The 21,003-nt window shown below is 32.0% G+C and overlaps 1 protein-coding gene across 11 annotated transcripts in view; it reads right to left on the reverse strand.

Moving 5' to 3' along the window:
* Positions 1-21,003, reverse strand: part of Nrm (neuromusculin) — a 176,515-nt gene that overhangs the window by 69,098 nt on the left and 86,414 nt on the right. Inside the window, exon 2 of one of the 11 annotated variants that reach the window (XM_083109498.1) lies at positions 11,146-11,210. The exons of the other annotated variants lie outside the window; for them this stretch is intronic. Coding sequence (XP_082965624.1) covers positions 11,146-11,206 — 61 coding nt within the window. The 5' untranslated portion in view covers positions 11,207-11,210. The remainder of the gene's footprint in view (positions 1-11,145; positions 11,211-21,003) is intronic. 11 annotated transcript variants of the gene reach the window in all.

The following is a 21,003-nucleotide window of genomic DNA, read 5'->3' on the forward strand; positions in this document are numbered from 1 at the left end:
AATGTATATGAGTGTTCGAGAGAGATACACATTATCCGACAAAAGTACAGACTTAATTGTTACCAAAAAGAAATACGTACGACAAAAGTCAATCCAATGACAAGAAAACAATCCATTAGCGAGCGAGATGCTTTAAAATAAATATAACTACACAATTTAATATATTATTATAAATAATTCGACAAACTTCTTATTGGAAGCTCAATTTTTTTCCAATCGCAAATAGACTTAAAATTTCCTTTGTTTACCGATCTGTGACATCGTCCATTTACTACTGATTCCAGCATGTCAATATCTGAAATATATATGGAATCTCCATTATCCATCTTTCGTGATTTTATTTTCTACTATGTTTTCTTTTTTTTTCAAACCATTGTGCCCATCGAAAACGCGGGAACAAACAGAAAAACATTTCCTTATTGTTATCTTACAATAACTTATTGTTATCTTACAATAAGTAGAGAAAAAGATATGGAACACATTCATAATAACTGTTCATATCAGCTGATGCGCGCGAGATCGAGAGAACGTACGTATTCAAACATGGAAGGATTACGATTTATAGACTTTGCAGGAATATCTACAAACAGTGATTTATCGGTCGAACACGGATATGTCCGTCACTGTCGATTGAATTTCTACGGCCTTAGTATAGTTTAAGTGATTTCGGCTTTATGTATTCAGCTGCTGGGATTCATTGAAAAATCGACCCGGAAATTTGCACCAGATTAATCGCACGTATCTGCGTCATCTATATTCTATCTTTATCTCGCTACAGGGATTCCAACGAAACTTTTTGCATTAACGTACGCGAGGCGGTTGCGCAAATTTATGAATATTACATAGAATGATTGACTGAACTTTTTCTTCACGATATTACGTGATATTAGATTTGAAAAAATAAAACAAGGAAATTGAAAAGAAGTTTTAAGTTCGTTTTAGACAATCTACAATTTGCGATAAAATTCAAAAAACTTTTTTTGTTTTTATAATTGTATATATTATATATATATTTTAATATATATGTCATTTCTCTTGAATATGTGTATTTTGTTACTCAAACTTTTTGCATATCACGCAACATAAAAAATTAATAAAAATTAATAAAAAATAAATAAAACTGTCCTGAATTTTGACGCAGATTAATTTTAGTAAATTTAATTTAAAATTTAATAATTCCATAAAATAAATATAGTTTGAAAATATACATTTGCGCACGCTATTGATAATAAATATTTTAATTGATTTTTACTACTTTTTTGGATATTTTATAATTTGATTGTTAATTCTACAAATAGGTTTTAATTTATTTAAAATTGAATGCCGCAATTAAATATTGAAAGAATCAAAATACAACAATATTATTACAATAATATTCATATGTTAAAGAAATATTTTGATGTCGAGAAAAAAATTGATTGAAATATCGTGACGAAAGCGCTGTTCTATTTGTTATGTATAATTAACTAATAATTAGCGCTCGTAGTCAAAATTTATCACATATGCATAAAGTTTTTATGTGCCTAGAAACGAGCTATAACAGTGATAATTATTATACTTGATGGTACTCGCAGTTTCCCGTTGGTTTTCGTCGGCCAAAACTTCTTGCATGAAGAAGACCACGCAAGTACGACATTGTGAAATATTACACGTGCACTTTGTCGTCTTCCGCTGTCGTCTTCGTTAAGTAACGACTCGCTAACTAAATAGTTGTTAATGTAACACACTCTCTTATTGATAATACGTTTAACAGGATCTGTGATTCAATTTTGGTGAAAAATTCACATAGATAAAAATGATGATGTTTGAAGTAAAAGTATAAAATTTTTAAATATATCTCTATTGCATTGTAATTTCGTTAAAGCTTGAAAAAATTATAAAGTAAATAGCAAAAAATTATATCGAGTAATTATATTGACATATCAAATTAAACAAACGAGATGTAAATTTTCTTTGAAAATTAATTTTGCCATTTTCTGCAACGAAATGTAACGAATAAAGGCCGGAGAGTTTATTTTTCCAAATTTTTACTTTATTTTATATATTATTCCATGATAGAAAAAATGGCAAATGTTTGTTTTAAGAATATGATTCGCTAGATATATAATAAATTCTGCACGATATAGAAATATTTTTTCATTCTCGACATTATGCATATATAGGTGATCCGAAGTTATCGGCCGTGTCCGACTTCGTGTATTGGAAGGGATAAACGATAACTGCGAATCAGTTTGTATGTAATTACATCGATTATCGTGGCATCTTAACGCTTCAGCAGCTGCGCTTAATGCCGTTAATGTTATGCTTCACGATCGAAGTCACTAACCATTGAAATTTATCCGATTGGAATTGGTATCCTATTTTGACGTTGTTCAACCGTCGCGAATGTGATTATGAAAGATTATACGTCAAAGCCGAATTTCCAAAATTTGCAACTATATCTCGATTTTTTTATAAGAAAAAAATAATAGAAAGAAGTATGGATACTCATTGGAAGACTTTGCTCAACGTACGGCGTTACTCGGACGGCGAGTTTACAATCCAAAAGTCCATGAAATTGGTAGCGTTTCGAGATGTCGACGTGGCTCCGGAGACATTAAAATGTAAAGTGAGTACTATGCTTTAAAATGAGCGCCGTTGCGGAAGAGCACGTGCAGATAACGACGTTCTATCGCGAAGCAGAAAAAGTTATCGACCTCGGATGCTCCGACGCGTGCTTAACCCATTTCGAAATTATACAAATTGCAGCTTGCATTAGCATAGAGCCGAGGAGAACGGAGTAGGCTGAGATGGGTGGACGGGAATTAATCGAGACGGAGATTTAGCGTTCTGACAAACAAGCGATGCGCGTATAAATATTGAAATCAGGCAGATTTATAACGCATATTGTACGTTGTGTCGTTGTGTCTAAATAAGACACTTGAAACATGAATCTGATTGATGAATATCCGATATACAAATGCCGGATCTTGGTTCGAAAAAATGTAATTAGAAAATGCCAATATACTAATGTATTTTTATTCCCAGCAAGATGTGTAAAATGAAAATAAAAACCGTTTGTTTTAATTAAATTAATTGTAAATGGCGGCGCATATAATCCAATATATGGCTAGATATCATTTTTTTCGCAATGCGTATTTCTCTCCCGCATCCTGCATTCCATGTCAGTTTGCCAGATCTTTTATACTAGATTCGCGCATTACTTCAGGAACGCGCGAAACGTGATGTGTTAACAGAAAGATGTTAAATAACGGTATTAGGTAAAAGTGGAGAGCGATATCTGCATAATGACACATGGTGCTAAATCACGTGGAATCTATAAAAAGATCATATTTTATATGAAATTTCGTAATTGTCGACGTTAGCGATACTAATAATTTAAAATATTCGAAAAATGATGGACAGAGGGAGAGAGAGAATTTCTACAATTAAATTATCTCGTTTGCATCAATGTATAACTTTTCCGCTATAGCATCCAATGATATATTTCACATCGACGAATAACGGAAAAAATTATTTATATATGTACACAAGACATTTTGGAATTATATCATTCGTAAATAATTATAATTACGTATAACAATCGTAATTTTTTGAAATTGCGGCTTTATGTCTATTTTTTATTTCGTTGCTTATGAAATCATAAAAATAATAATTTCAAATTTAACTGGAAATCCATAGAAAAGACAATAATAAAAGTGTTTGCTCGGGACAAAAGCGTACATTGTTACGAACAATCTTACACAAATACGATGGTATATATATGCAGTGGCACTTGTGCGTACTCGTTGTGCGAATTGTTATTGTAATAGTGCTTGGAGGATTATTAGGATTAACATTTAGAAAGCTTTCTGGAATTCTATAGTTTGGAAAGGAAATTCTATGATTTGAAACCTAACGGACATGAATTTTTCTTGCGAAAAAATTTAAAATATGACAAGACAAGGAAAAGAAACCACGAGAAATGGAAACTCATTTTCTGCAAAATATTTCAAGTACATATATGTATAGAAAAGATATTTAGATTCGGTGTTACTTTGTTTTATTACGCGATATTTTCAAGATCGATTTATTTCTCATTTATTAATATCCAGCTGTCCTATTTAATGCTTTTTTATTATTTTGCTTTTTATTATTGATTATTACTCATGGTCAAGAACGTAACTTTAGAACGACTTTATATTACATCCATATATGCTATGCTTTGCACAGTATGACCTTTTTCCCATAAAAATATTACGTGATAATATTAATATTACCCTTTGATAGCACGTCGCAGGCTTTTCCCTTGACTTTAATCATTGAACTTTTGCAAGGCACGTAAGAGTTTATTATTGTGTTAAATAGCTGTCATACAGGATGCGTGCGTGTCCATCCGATCGAAGTACTACCAGAAATTAAGTAGCTACGCGTACTTTTTGCAAAAAGAGCTTATTGCTGTCATAATGGAAATTAATAGTAAAATTGCTGCTCAAAGGTGACATATTATGGTCTACTCTGGGATTAATTGGCTTATACGGTCCATGAAAGGCCGCACTGTAAAAGCTTTATTAATATATATTTCTATCTCATAGAGGTGAGGTAAAACGGAAAATCGAGAAGAGAAAGAAAACAAATAGATATTTGTTTATTGTTTGTAATCGACTTATGTTTTTATTTTCTTCCAGAGCAAAAATAAGACAATTTCTAAATATGTATCTATTATGTATACGTAAATTTTTAATTTCTTTTTTAGTAATAAAATTTGCATTATTAACGTAACCGTATTTTCCTTAAGCTCTTTGCATTTTTTTTCCATGTAAGTTAAGTGACTCTCAAGGGAAAATATTTTTGTTCTATTGGAAAAGCATTAGATTCGAACGAGTTAAAACAACGGTTTCGAGATAAATCCGAGTCAGGCGATTTAACGAAATACGATGGAGCGTGAACGCGTGATGGCAAATTTATGTTCGCCGTTATAATATACCACGATTTTAAAATAGATTGGACCATTTGTGATGGAATTAACATCCTCAATAATATATAATAGAGTTAAAATTTTGCTAACGTGATCAATTTAATTTTATTGAATTGATGGTCGTAAAGCGAGACAGCTATTAAATAGCGTTTCGCATTTGCATGAACATTACTCCCTGATAGATAATATATATGATATAATTAACATATAGATGTGTAGTAAATTAACATACATTAATGATTGTAAGCACTAGTTTTCTTCTTTATTAAGTCAGTAAAGTATTTTTAAAAAATCTGTTATACATTATCTTTTATTTTTGATGTCTCTGAAATATATCACATAAAAGATCGCTATTTTATTAGATTATCAGGTTTTCAGCTTCATTATTCAGTTATATGTTACAGTTTTTTACATTATCGTGGATTTCGAATTTCAATTTATTTATTTATTTTGTCGGTTTTAATTTATTTATTTAGTTTTATATTTATTTTCGATCCTTGACTGTTTATGCTACCGTATATACTGAGTGAACTTTTACATTATGTATGTCATTTCCATATAGTGATATGCTTGCTAATGTTACAAGTATTTACATAGACATTTGGACATGTTTGAATGTCCGTTTATCCAACTTGCATTTCTGATCTTCTAATCTGGAGAAATATTCTACAGATAATGGACATCACGCTTAAGCTATTCAAATGTTCATTTATTTGCATTTATGTTTGACAGGAATGAATATTCTGATACCAATATTATACGTTATATTATCGTCGAATGTTTTCGGTTATTTAAGTCTTATTTATCTATTATGAATGCGCTAATAAAAGTCTAAGAAAAAGATCGAAATGCGGTCGCCTTTATTTCAATTAATATTATTGATTTTAAAGAATACGTTCCATATATAATATTGACTTTTATTATCTTTTTTTATTTTTATTTTAATTATCATAAAAGATTAATTTTAATGCTACATAAAAAACACATCTCATAATAGTTTCGTATAGTATATCGTATATTTCGTATACTATATTTTCAATCATCTCATTATTTTAACAACTGTTGGTGATGACGTGGCGACATTTATTAAAGAAATGCGGAAGTGTACACGGAAACGTTTAGAAGTTCCTGTTTATTGCGCACTGTAATTGAGGTCACTTAGTAAAGTGTCACAATTATAGTTTGACCTACTGAACCTATTTATAACAGTTATTCCGCGACAAGTGGGATAATCTGGGTTTTATATCAATTGTGTTTTTATAATTTATTTTTCACTTTCTCGATATACTTTGTATTGGTAAAACAATTAAGAATATTAATTTCACAGGTGTTTACGCAGATATATGCTTGTTCAGTTTCTTCAACAAATTTCCGAATATTCACAACTCTCATCTTTCTTCCGTATTGTCTTTTCTTTAAAAGCTTCTCTCACGTTGTTCTTTACATTCTCGCAGAGTTTATTGTTCCCGAAAGACCGTCATGTGCTGGAACGAAAAGTTGTAGTACCAAGTTCGATTATTGATCTGTGTGAGGACATCAATTTTCCACCATTTTAAAAGCGAAGGCTTAACGCACACCGGCGCATACATCTCAAACAATGGCGCGTATACATATATGCTCGTACTGAAAGCCCCTTAAGCTTGGACTTGAACTGTGGCGAAAAAACTGCTTCTCAGAGATCCGATCGTTGGCTTAGACGGTGTTCCTTCTTTATCAAAAGGGACTATGATAAAAGAGATTCACAAGCGATGTTTTTTAAAAATAAACTTTGTTGTTTTAATTTTATGTATGATAATGCATTGTTCGCTCCTTTACGTCATCAAATGTGCAGACTATGCTATTTTCAAATGTATTCAGAGTGAGACATTTGCAAAGAGATACGTGCTGAACGCAATAAATGTAAATTACAGTGACAAAAAAATGGCGTACTCATATTTTTTCAATACCATACACAATGCTTTTCGTAAAATACAATACATAAATTAAATAAAATTCAACGACCCAATTTTGGATGTAACTATCGGTTTATTTTACGCCTAATTTGCATTTCTCGTGGGTAATACACTTTATAGCGCAGCATTCCGTAAAACATTTCGTTTTTACATATTTTTCGCAATGATATTGCAAAGTCGCGTCAATTCTTCGAAGTCGTTTCATATAATGTGCACGAACTTTATGTCGCAACGCCTTGCACCTAAATCGATCGATTCCCCCGTGCACATGTCGGTTGGTGAATTCGTAATTTTTTCCCGTGCAACTTTTATAAGAGCAATACGACTATTTCTGAAAGACTAAAGTTGAAAATATAAAGTTTAATGAGAATTCCGGAAAACAGTCCACGTTAAAAATTTATGTATTATAATTTCTATGTGTATTATATAATATATATATTAATATAATTATATATTAATTATATATTAATATTTATAATATTATTTATATATTATTATATATTAATTTATATATTATTATGTATTATATTATATTAGAATTTATATATTATTATATATATATTAATTTATAATTATATATTAATATATATTATACATTATATATTATAATTTGTATATTATGCAACTCTAAGATTTTTGAAAGAGGATTAAAATATATTAATTTTATGTATAACATGTGAAAACTTATACACAATAAATTTATACGCATTATAATTTTGAGAAAATTTAATAATATCTATTGTAAATTAAATAATATCTTTTAAAATTTAATAATATCTACTGTATATCATTTTGAAAAGCCATCGATCGTTGATTTGCTCGCATTGTAAATCGTAAATCGAATACAATTGGAAATATTAATTAAATTGCTGTCAAGACAATACATATTTTTTATCGTATCATAATTAACATTTCCACTCTGCGGGATATTACGAAATGTTTCATCATTGCCGCAAAGTTCGATGCTCGAATGCACGACGTATCTAATTCAACATATACATGCTGTTACATATCATTACACATTATACAATTTTGTACATATATAACTGTCGATAAATACGGCTGCTAAAATCCATTCGATTCATCCCCCTCGAATAGAGGAACGATCTGCTACCGCTTTTGAAAACAGCTTTCATAATGAATCAACGATATTCCTCAGCAAGTAATTTGCGTCAGCTCTAACCGGTAGCCCGTAATTTCGTATACAATGTCGAACGCGCTTATGGTACTCGAGCGAGGAATTCCCGCGTCGCTCATGGCATTAGGACGAGACTTTAGCAGTCTTCCCGTGTTCTCGTACGGCGTCGTTGCCCGGACTTTGAAAAGAAATACGGTGCGTATCCTTAAGAAGCACAAGCTTTGTTTCTCTACGTGTCTTGGAAAGTTTACGATGCCGTTGTATGTACAGAGAAGATCGACTATTCTCAAGAACGTGCGTGTAAACAGCTTGTTTCGTAGCAAACGAAAGTCTAAGGAGAACTTTCGCCAACGCAAAAGTCTCAGACAATGTATGCCCTTATAATTAAGTAAGATTTCGAAGATAACTGAGACTTCGATTCTTTGTTTGGGAAGTTTACGAACACGGGATTTGAAAAATTGTTTTCAAAAGAAAATTCTCGAAAAAGTATTTGTAGATTGATGTGCGAGGTGAGATTTCGTTGGTGATAAAATGTGACATCTTTCACAGGCACAAATATATTATAATAGTTTCATATAATTTTCGTTTGATTAGTTATATTGAAAGATAACATTTTTAAATAATCCGAGCAACAATGAATTTCAATATCATTAATTTTTTTACGATCTTTCTTTTGATTGTACTATATTATTAATAATATGATAGTTGTTTTTTTAAAAATGGATAATTTTATTTAAAAAAACTAAAAAAAACTCTCCAAATATTTTTGGATAAAAACATTCCTGAATTATTCGAGAATTTAGCTCTTGTAGTATAGATACATATTTTACAATCATGTAAACCTGTTTTTAATACTTATAAAAATATCTGTGTAATATCATTCTTGAAATATTTGTTTTAAATTTAAATTCGTTCGTTTTTCGTGTTAGCGTATTTACGCGATATTTTGGAAGTGAATTTTTGCTTCAAATGTGAAATCATATCTTGCAAGATAAAAGAAAACTCAAGGTTATATTTAAAGAGACGTAAAATTTGCGCTCTATATCAAGCAAAATTACAGTTTCGACAATATTAGATCTAGCAAATTTGTTCATTAAAATTATTATTTTCAAGATCAATATAATGATGAAATAAAGAGATATGATAAAGAGAGAAAAGAAGAGAAATTTTTCATTATTTTTTTAAATTACAAATTTCATAAATTAAACAAAAAATATTATGCAAAAAGTGATATATATTGGACGCTTGTACACATTTTATAAAAATCTTTTAATTAAAAATGATCACTAATGGATAACAATTGTAACGCTGCAAATATTGTATTTGCAATAAATAGTTTTGTTGATTGTCAACTAGCGATAAGATTGACTTTTTTATTTCCCATGCTTTTTTATTCTCACTGCTCCAGTTCTTTTTAGGTAAGATTTACCTACGTTGGCGGATGTGCGTGAGCTGCATTCGCATCTGAGCTCGGAGAGATTCAACTTGGAGGTCTATAGCGGTGACTTAGGGAGATATAGACGAGCATATCAGGCGGATATTTTAGCGCCTTCGGGTTTCCAAGACGGCGCCTCTTGCGTAGCGTTACGATTTTCAACCATCTGATATCATATGGCTTTCTCGTTTTCGTAGAGAACGAAGCATTACTCCAACTTTACTCCAATATAATCGGATTAGCTTGCAATAGGATACAATTTTTAAAGCGTACCGCGTAAAAGCACACGTGGAATAACGTAACGGAATTCTACACGAAGAAATTATATTTTAAGTAGAGATAAATATAGTTGACAACTATATATGTTAACGTATTTGAAATTTATGTTTGTGTACGTGTATGTATTTTAAATGTACTTAATTTTCAAATGAATTTTAAAACCGCGTATGCGTATTATTTAATGTATTCTAGTTAAGAAGATAAAAGTAAAATGGAGGAAAAAGCTCCTCTCGTAAATTGCTGCGTGAAATTCTTCGTAAATCCGTTTTTCCGCATCGCAGCGTGGATTGTGTCGTTTGAATTGCGATAAGTAGACTGCGATCTCATCATACCGATTCCGCTAAAAGTCATTCGATTATGTAGATGAAAGGTATTCGATTATGTTAAGAGCACGACGAATACTAAGCATTTCCCACTGTTCCGTCGTTGGCATCTGATACCGCGATTTTCACACTTTAGAAAGACCACTTTCTTCACTATTACGGATGCCGGGAGGTACAGCGGTACAGCTGCCGAGCTTTTGTACTTTCTCGCGACGCGTTTTCGACTTTCAAATGCGTTCTCGCTCGTACCTATCCTCTCAAGCTGGCGAAGCGGCTTTTCATCCCTGAAATAGCCGCGAGGAAGCAAATCCATGTTTGACGCCCCGCAATCGAACCGCATTCTCGTCTCGGAATTCCATTTGTGTTCACGGCGAGAGAATTCGTCGAATATATACGTAGCTAGTTCATGTTTCTACTCTTTGTGCTCGTGTTTTTACATGTGTCAAATTCTTGCTCTACGAGTTTTATTTCATCATTTAATTTTACGCGCGTGGAAGCACGTGTTCCGTATTTGTTCGATACGTATAGTTGTAAATTTAATGAAAGGACAAGAGAAAGTTTTTTGATTACGTTTGAGCTAAAAAAATGTTCTCTTCTCTCATCATCTTTTTATCCTTTTTTAAATATTGTATCATTAACAAGCAAATTTCACTCCAGCTTTTCGATCGATTAAACGTCGCGGTTTAATTTAATTTTCTTCACGCACGAGAAAAATGTAGTTTCTCTCAATATTCATAATTAAATTTTCGCCCTCCGCGTTCTACGTTAAATAAATAAATTCGTGGTGAGATAGCGGGCCGATCTGTCTCGCGTAAACTGTGAGCGACATTAGTTTCACGAGAGCGGCTTTTGCGTAAAATATATGTGCGTACATTTCGGAAAATGGGAAACCGGCGGTATATTAAGTTTGCCGTATTAAATGCTGTCTTCAGTGGCTTTCGCGCCTCGTCCTTTGTCCGACCGCGTACCTTTGTCGGTGTTAATGTGGAATTTCTTATTCAGTACGTGGGAGCACCTCGGCGCAGTGCCCGACCCTGCCTTTCCCGGAATATATCGCATACCTGAATCTGCAAGGATCTCGAGAAACAAAGGCGCACTGCAGCTTCTAATGAAGGCCATCATCTATCTGTTGAAAAGGAATTAAATTGCGGTATAATACGTCGTGCATCGTTAACGCTAATTTTCGAATTTTGCGTTGTTTCGATTAACGTCGCTTAAACTTATATTACAACGTCCTTTACTGAATGAATCATCGCAATTTTACGACCAAAATTTAATCCGCGAATGTATATATAGTCCGTGACGTCACGCGCGATGTATAAAATGAACGCCTGCACATTCGTCGATACTCGTGAATGTCATAAAAGTGAATTGCAGTATTCATCATTCCAAATAAAACTGAACCAGTCCTTGATTATTCGTCTTGGCTATTTTTTAGTGCCGAGGTTTTATTTGTTCGAGCATGAAATATAATAGAGTTTGTTGTACAAATACAAAATAAATCATATCCGAAGAGATTAAATGTATGTTTGCAAGAGCGCGAAACTTTCTATTTTAATGGATAAACAATTAAATTTTCTTTTTTAATTAATTATTCTAAAATAGCTAGGTGTAAAATGGATTTCAAATCTATTATTTTTAATTGACTTGATGGTAGACGCATTTATAGATTTGTCATACTTTTAAAAATATCTCATATGTGTTATACAGTTTATCGGTGAATATTATACCTATCATAAATGACACGCCTGTGACCCATTTACTAGATTGTCGACATTGCTGACACATTCCTGTCATAGCGACATACTGATTTCACACATATTCGATAGATAGCTCCTCCAGAAACGTTACTGTCGAGTTTAGTACCGTTAAATCGTTATCACTCAGTAAAGAAATATTTCAATACTTTCAATAATTATATGTATGATACAAATATATAATATAATATAATTTATTATTATTTCATTAGTTTACACTAATCCAATCTCTTTCATGTTTAGATATAAATTCTTAAAATTGGCTTGTATTGAATCAATATATCAGTTCTTACGCACTAATAAACAATGATTTTTCCGCACGGAAAAATAAACAAATTTATACGATACTAGATGCAACTTATACAAAGCACGCTTTAAATTGTATTATATTTGATCATGAAAGCGGAAACAAGCATTATCGTGAAACATCACTTTATCTCTTATCGCAAATGCAATATCAAGAAAACAATAACTGCAAATTTAATCATACAATTATATTAGTTTTTAATTCAAATTTTAAAATATCAAATATTGAAAATTGCGATAATAGTTATTTTTTGGCAAATTTTTTTTATTTTTATGATCAACATTTTACATTTCACTGATTATTCTATTATGGTGATGTAATGAACAAGAATGCACATCGTCTGTTTGATTTCTTACAGAACTGTATTTGGATAGGAGCCAATGTGACGATCAATCGTATTTTAGCATGCAACAAAATACTCGAGAAAATCCCTCTGGGCAACTCGCCAGAATTTAGCAAAACATGATGTAAGCAAGAAAAAGGATTCGTAGATAAAGTTTATTTTATATAATTCTATTTAAATGGTTGAACAATTTTCTCTTTGCCCCATTTATTTTACATTTTTCATATTATAATAAAATTGTCAATTTTTATTTAGAAATTTATATTTAAATTGCACGATACATTAAAATATTTTGCAATAATAATTATTTTAATGTATAATATTTTAATGTATCGTGCAATTTAAATATAAATTTCTAAATAAAAATTGACAATTTTATTATAATATGAAAAATGTAAAATAAATTGCAAATTACGTAAGTCTTGATAGCAATAATTGGAAAAACTAATAAAATCAATATGAATTCCCATATGTGAGAGAAAGAGAGAGATAGAAAAAAAGCTAAGTTTCATCTTTCATCTCATTTACCATGATTCTAGCGTTCTGCAGAAGTTTCCTTATAGAAGCGCATGTAAGTGCATCGAAGCTGTTAATGATTCTTTCATATGGTGATGAACAGAGTCATATCAATGGTCGGAAGCGGACTCTTTTCAAAGGCTTCCAACCACGTGGTATTCGAGCTCGCTACAATCCAATTTCGCTCTCGAGTGAAAGAGTTGGACATGAAAGATTCCCGCGCGCATTCTCCGCTTGTAACTAAAACAAAATCCATGATGCGATTCGATTGATGAAACTCGAATGCGATAGTCGGATAACCGACGCAGCTAAACTGCGGAACCAATGACAAATGTGCCAGTCGTCCGGTACGTCGACTCTTCTTCGGCTAAGTCAATCAATTTAATTAAAATATAATTAATCTTATCGTTGAACAAGAGGGAAGATCAGTCTTGATTCGTTTGATTTTTTTCTTTTTTTCGAGATTACGAGAAATCTACGATATAATCTTGGTCTTTTCACGAAAACATCAGAAAAGTTACAAGCTTCTTTCTCTCTTGCACTCTTTAAAGAAAATATCGAAAATATAAAATTTTCATCTTATTAGATAATTTTGATACAAGTGTGATAAAAGATTAATTCATTATTGAAATGTCAATTCTCTCTCTCTCTCTCTCTCTTATTCTTGAATTTTCTTGCACGCTTGTTAATTTTCATGAAATAATACATATCGATATTTTGTTGAGAAATCCAGAAAATTTTTAGTACATTTGGGATTTTTATTATTGGACAACGGATACAATCTCATATTCTATATTCTATATATATAGTCACATAGGGACATGTGTCTATATATATAGAATATAGAATATATATTCTGGTGTATCAAAAGATTCGACTCGGCTTTCCAGCACAAACATCCCGTTGGTCTGCGTTGGTCGGGTAATAAGCTCTTTGAAAGCTTTGATCTTGTCTGTTATTCGGAGGAAAAGCGGGATATAGATATCGACGCAGCCAATTTCAAAGACAAGCAATTCTATGGAAAATTAATCATCGCGTCAATGCACACGTTCGATCTCTTTATTCTATTCTACATTGAATGAAAAATTGACTCTAAAGCTGACATCAGAGTGTTCGCAATTCGTAGTAATTCACGGATATTTGTGGTTCGATAATGTGTCTCCCATATTATTCGCGATTCGTGATGATTTCGTCATTATAGTTTATAATTTATCGTGATGTTTCGACAAATATTTGTACGCAAGCACTTCAGGATAATTCTGATAATTTATGGATGATCATGTTTCTATTTTATTTTTTTTACTCCCCAGCATGAATCACAAAGATATACGAACAATAACAAATTTGCACGCATAGTGTAGCGCTATACATGAACTAATATGAATAAGCTGATTCGTTGTGATTCGTGTGCTTTTGATATCGTTGAAAAACCGTTTTTAAACGAAGAACGAATAACGAATCGTGAATGAGAAATTGACAAACTTTTTCTTTTATTCTCGAATTATAACAATACACATCAATTTAAGGCAAATTAAGTAGAAAAGCGTAAGTAACTGAATGAGCGAGTATGCGTGTGGATGAAGGAAAGAAAATATTAAATTTTTTATAAAATTAATTTTATAAAGTTAAAATATTTATGAGATACGGTATAAATAAAGGCAATAAAACAACTTATAATCCTCCTTGTAAGCTTTTAAATGAGATTGAAGTTTGATACAGAAAAAATTAGAGTTAATATTTCGAGATATTAATTATTTATTATAATGGCTTCTTCATTAGTAATGAATTGTAATTGCCCGCGAAACATAATGAAGCTTCTAATATTAAGATATAAACGTTGGTGACAATCGCTATAACATTATAGCGTGACTAAACATGTTTAGTTTCGCGGCCAAAAGGCAGGGTTGTCTTGTAACGGCGCAATGCGATTAATTAACACGCTATGTGTTAGACTGAGTTAATTTAATTACTAGATCCCTCTTCATGCTACTAAGATAGAATTTAGATTCTCTGTATCTGAATTCTAAAAACATCGTTCCAATTATCTTGCTCGAAAATTTCTCCATTTCGTCGATGAATTTATTTTACAATTTATGCAGACTTAATTCACTTACATTATTCAATTTTCACGCATAAAAATTGTTCCTTTTAGAAGCGATCTAACAATGTTCTTTTATGCACTCGTGCGTGACGATCGATAACGATTTTTTTTTTGTTAAATATTCACCTGGCTTACCACGTCTTTCATGCGAAGAATTGAAAGAACGCTGCAAAAGGCGAATCGATTTTGTATCTATGAAATGGTGCGACTCGAAGCAATTTCTCATGTCAGACAGGCTATCCTCTCCATCCTGTTTTGATTAGCCGTTGAATAGAAACGCGATGCAATTTTCGCGACATTCTGACTGACTGGCGCATCCGATAATGATGGCGGATGTGCAATTATCCACATTGTTTGCTCCACTATACTAGGCTAAATACCGATGACGGAAGAAGGGTATTTCAATGAACAACAAGCGGACAACGTTATTCTTAGCACCTTTCTATTCAACGACACTTGATGAGAAAAAAAATTGGATAAAAAGAGCACTCGCGTAAGGAGAAAGGGCTATAGCTGTTGCTAGGAGAATTAAGAGTAAAAACTGCCAAGTAGAACAGATCTGCTTTAAATTTTCAACGTCACGTTGAGCCTCGATCGGGTTTAGCATTGCGGACGAAACACGGGCGTGTCGTAATAAATTTCTCTCCTTGGAGAAACATCGCTTGCACCGTGTAATCCGCACCTCGATCTTCGCGTCCCAGATTGCCACAATACCAGTCTAGATTATAGTAGACACTACTCGCAAATTCGTCGATAAATCTGGATCGCACGTTCTCTTCTCAGTACTTTTTATCGTCTTTAATATTGTAAAGGTTAGATTAATGTTTAATTAATTCTTGGCGCATGTAAATAACTTGTTTCATTAATAGTTAACAAATGCGCATTTAATCTCGCGTGAATAAATAATTTCTGGCGCATTGTATCCTGAAATTGCTCTCTGCTTGATTTTTCGTTAAAATGTGTGATGCTTGGATCCTTCAGTTTAATGCAAAATAATTTTACTTAGCAGTGACAGTGGCAATATCTTACGTGCAATTGAAAGTTCGGGGAAAATAGCGCTACAGCTAGACGATATTTCAGAACATCGACCATTATTTCCGAAGAAATTCATTGCTTCGATTTCGAGATGTAGCGTCTTTGAGAGAAATATTGCTTTTATATAGTAAATCTGACGTTATTTCTCTCTCTCTCTCTCTTTCTCTTTCTTTCTCGCAGTATGCAATGGCTCACAATATAAATCACAAAGCACGATTCAAATTACTTTCTACATGTTTCGCGGTCAATCTTTTTATCCGTCTGTTCCTTCTTCTATTTGCGCCTGTTGCTTCATCTTTTCAATGCGTATGCTGCATGTTTTTTGACAGGCAAAAATTGTCACGACAATCAAGATATACATAATCATAAAATTGCATTTAATTTATATTAACAATTTCCCTCGATGGCTCCATCATTGCATTGCAATAATGTAATATGCGTTTGAAAATTACACACAATTATATTACTAACAGAATTAGATATTATCGGATATTACTTTAACGTATAGAGTGATTTATATTCAAACGAGGATTTCATGAGATAATCTGATAATCGGATCATTCGTTCGATTTTTTACGTTATAAAACTTTTAAAACCTCAAGTGTCGTGATTTTGAAGAGTATTTTATCATTATTAAATTTATCATACATTAAATTTGTCAATTACCTTCATAAAAATAGGAAATATTAGATTTATTTATGTTTACATAAATGTTTACATAAAAAATTATGTAAACGTAAGAAATTTTTGTTAAGATATAAATCAATTAGACGTTATGAATATAATACAGAATTAATACAGAATTATGAATTGCATAATAAAAGATTGCAATTTATATGTTCGCATTGTAATTAATTTATTAAGAAATAATTTCTGAACAAAGAATTTCTTACATCTCTTGCTTTTTATAATCTATTTCAATAATATATATACAAGATGTCCTTTTTATATCTATATATAAGACATTTCTTGCATACATATTATTGAAATAACGCTTATTCTTTTAAAAGATTTGATATGCTCGGCTTCTTTAAAGAATAAAGTTATTCCACCTCACGACAGAAATCGCGCGCGCGTCTTTTGCAGTAAAAAGTAATTTCAAACTTCTCTCGCACAAGTAAAATAAAAACGTATTTCTTATATTACTACTTCAGAAAATAATATTTTATTACATGAGCTCTGCAATCTTCGCAATATAACGCATCTTTCTTTTTCCATTCCTTTGCTTTAAAAGGAAATAGCAATTATTATATGTAATTTAATGGTTCTTTCTACAATAAATGTATAATTAAGAATGAAAAATATTACACAGAGCTTTCGTCACGTAGATTATATTTCGTTGTGCGAAATATCCAGGGTGCATCGTTGGAAATACTAATTGAACTAATTCCACGGAGTGGAACGCCCGCACGAAAATTGCGCTCTCTCATATCGATTGGAAATCAAGATTAAATGAGAGCAGGACGCGTTCGTTACAACTCGAATCGAGCTGTTTCGTATTACATCACGTCGACGTGGCGAAACTCATCGAGAGTAAAAGGGCAAAGAATCGTTATATGCACCTGTACGTCGTTAAATAGTTTCCGATATAAGGAATTTTCGCTCACCGGATACTTTGTAGCACAATTTCGAATACCTGCAAACTATTGGAGATTAAAAATCCCGCGTCTCTTTTCTATCTTTCCCTTCTTAGAACGATTCGTCATGTATATCCGATAAGAAATGCTGAATTTATTTTGGAAAATGACGCAATTTTCTAATACGCGAAGGTTTGCAAAATTTATATTTATGTCACTCTCTGCCATAAAATTTACCACTTGACTAATCAATCTTACAGATTATGTTTACTTTTAAGATGTAGATATTGAAAGGACATATCAAATTCTTCATATTTCTGCTCTCTCTTTCTTTCATTCATCGATTGCTCACTCAGAGATGGTCTCGAAATATTCGCGGGTACATTTCGCACTGAAATTGCTCGGCAAAATATCCTCCTGAAGGTTCATTCTCGCCGTTCTGGCGCCGCGGGAAGGAATTGAAGAAATAGTGATGCACGATCTGTTCGCGGGCATCCGGAAAGGTGCGCCAAAGTGCAAGAGAGCAGATTCGGACAGATATCACATAGCTGTATCGAGTTGAAATTTTTCGTTCCACATGAGCGTGCACATTTCCTCGAAGCTCCCGTGGCGCCGCGTTTTTCTATCGGCTAATACAACAGCTAGAGCCCGGTAGTATATTGTCGTTCTTATGACCGTTCCTGGAAAGTTCAGGATTATATATTTCGAGGAAAAGCGTATTTTTATACAAATGCAAATCGCGCTTAATTAGATGTCGGCGCGATTAACTTTGAGTGTTCCGAATTTCGATCGTGGCGAAATGACGCTTTAAAATGTTGTACGTGACAGAGAATGAATTATTAATGCGATAAATGATTATCTGCAGCTTATATCGAAATGCTATTACTGCCATTAATTAACATAAGTTCTGTTAAATATTGTTATGCGAAAGCGTGTTAGTGAAGCGCAATTTAATCGGCGAAAACTAAAGATTATACATATATTTGATAATTAAATAAATTGTATAAATAATGCCAATATTTTTATAAAAGTATTTTTGATCTATTAGAAATATAAGTTAAATTTTAAACGGCACAATGCTGCTGTTCTCTCATTTGAAACGGAGATAACTGGAGATGATACGGATGCTTGATTGCATCAAATATTATTAATTTTGTTTACTTTTTTTCTTGTAATATGTATCTATAATTTCCACTATTGAATCAATTGCATATATTAAAAGCATATATCTTTATTGCATTTTCTTATTTATATAATCTGGAGAGAAAAAGGCAAAATAAAACAAACATATTACATGAAATACATTAATATGAGAATATAAATTAAACGCCAATTAGATGTTGCATTAGATGCAAGATTAGGTAAATCTCGTTCGACAAATCTTTGTTTCATTGTGCAGAACTTATGGTCAGAATCCAGCATTAATTCTGACCTATATCCGATCGCACACACGTTTAAGTATAATCCGATTAAGTGTTGCACACTGAGTATCCTATAACGGAGGAACGCCAAAAGTTGGCAGCGAGTAATGCTAATGGGAGTCTCTCGTGTCGTCAGGCACGTGAGATCGAAGCGCACTCCTGTACTTTTGCTCTCACGACAGTAAAAATGATCAAATTTCATTTTCAAGTCTTTCGAAAGTTGTTTAAGTTTTTACGGGGTCTTTACGGAGTCTTACGGAGAGTCGTTCCTCTCTTCGCCATGAACATTTTATCAAGCTCGATGATCCATAACATTTCATTCAACATGTTTGATTCTTATGAATCTCATGTTTCAACGTTAAAATTTCTCTTGTATTTCGATATAAAAAAATATAAATCAGATTATTTTATTTCTCATAAAACATTAGGAATATTTTAAATAAGTTAAATGTCTGTTATTAATATATTCCATTATATGTAATTAATAATTTAATAATATTAAAAGTCATGAAACAGAATCTGATATCTTTCCTTGTACTCCTTGTAAAGATATATTTTTTTATAAAAAGAAAATACGTGGATACGATTCTTTGGAAGAAGAAAGTACGTACATGCGTACGTTTCTTTGTAAAAAAAGTATATTTTTTCCATGTACCTATATTGTTATGCATACTGATTGGTTCATTATGTCGTAAATTTCATTACATTGAGAAGTTTAAAGCCTAAAATTCTCTAATTGCAGACATTCGCGTGTTATCTTTCTATTTAGCGGTACGTGATAAAGCAATTAACGCAGTCTGTATACACAACTCCATTAATCCCGTAAGGAGAAGTAATTATCAGGGAGGAACATAATCTAAGTTCCACTTCGCAAGATCGAGGGATAAAGGATAACATTAAATTACTATGCGTGTGCATGTACAATATATGCGTTTTACGTTTTCTTTTTTTTTGCAACGATATTGTTGCACTTCGAATATGCGTAGCTTGTTCAAAGTGCAGGGCAAAGGTTTGATTGCATTTCGATAATTAATTAATATCCTATAACGCGCGCGCGATCGCACACATTGATTACCATGGCTATTACATGATTATGTGTGATAGAAATGCACGGAATGCATGGAATAATTATATAGCAAAATAAATATATAGATTTGCTATTTATATCATACTATTCAATATAAAATTGCGCTACATTAATACGGATTGGCGAAATTTTGATGGAAAGATTCTCTGTTGTTAACGATATTAATTTCGGGCTTTTATTTCGATATAAAATAGCGCACGTATAAATGTAATTAAACGCAATTTGACAACGCAAATAAATATACATTACTCTTTAATTTTGCATTCAATTGCAGAAAATTAATGTTGTATTGCAGTACAGCTTTCGATTTTAATGTATCTTCTTACAAAGTATGATTTTCATAATAATGAATTCAATGCAAATATTTTGTAAAAGTAAAAAAAGTATTTGTCATATCATTGCAAAAATAGGTAGGATTATTTTTATAAAAGAGGCAAAATATATCGGAAAGGAAAACATATCGAGAATGCAAAATTTGCGATATGCAAAATTTGCGATATTCAGAAAAGTGCGCATATATGTACCGTTTGTGTTCAACATTTTTTTGTAATAATGTTTTATATTTTTTTCAAAACATAGTTGGACAATCGGCGATTATTTCGCAGTACTTTTCGTTCCGCTTGACTCGCTTCCGGAAATTATTAAGCGCGATACATTGAATTCCCGTAATTAGTAGTATTACAGTCTTTTCTCGAATTACAACGAGTATCAACTCCATTTTTTTGTATCATACATACAGAAGATTTTTTACAGAAGACATTTTAGTTTAATTCGA

Source organism: Camponotus vicinus, unplaced genomic scaffold, assembly GCF_025532165.1.
Source record: "Camponotus vicinus isolate PSW18456_S1 unplaced genomic scaffold, iyCamVici1.0 SCAF_9, whole genome shotgun sequence".
Classification (NCBI taxonomy): domain Eukaryota; kingdom Metazoa; phylum Arthropoda; class Insecta; order Hymenoptera; family Formicidae; genus Camponotus; species Camponotus vicinus.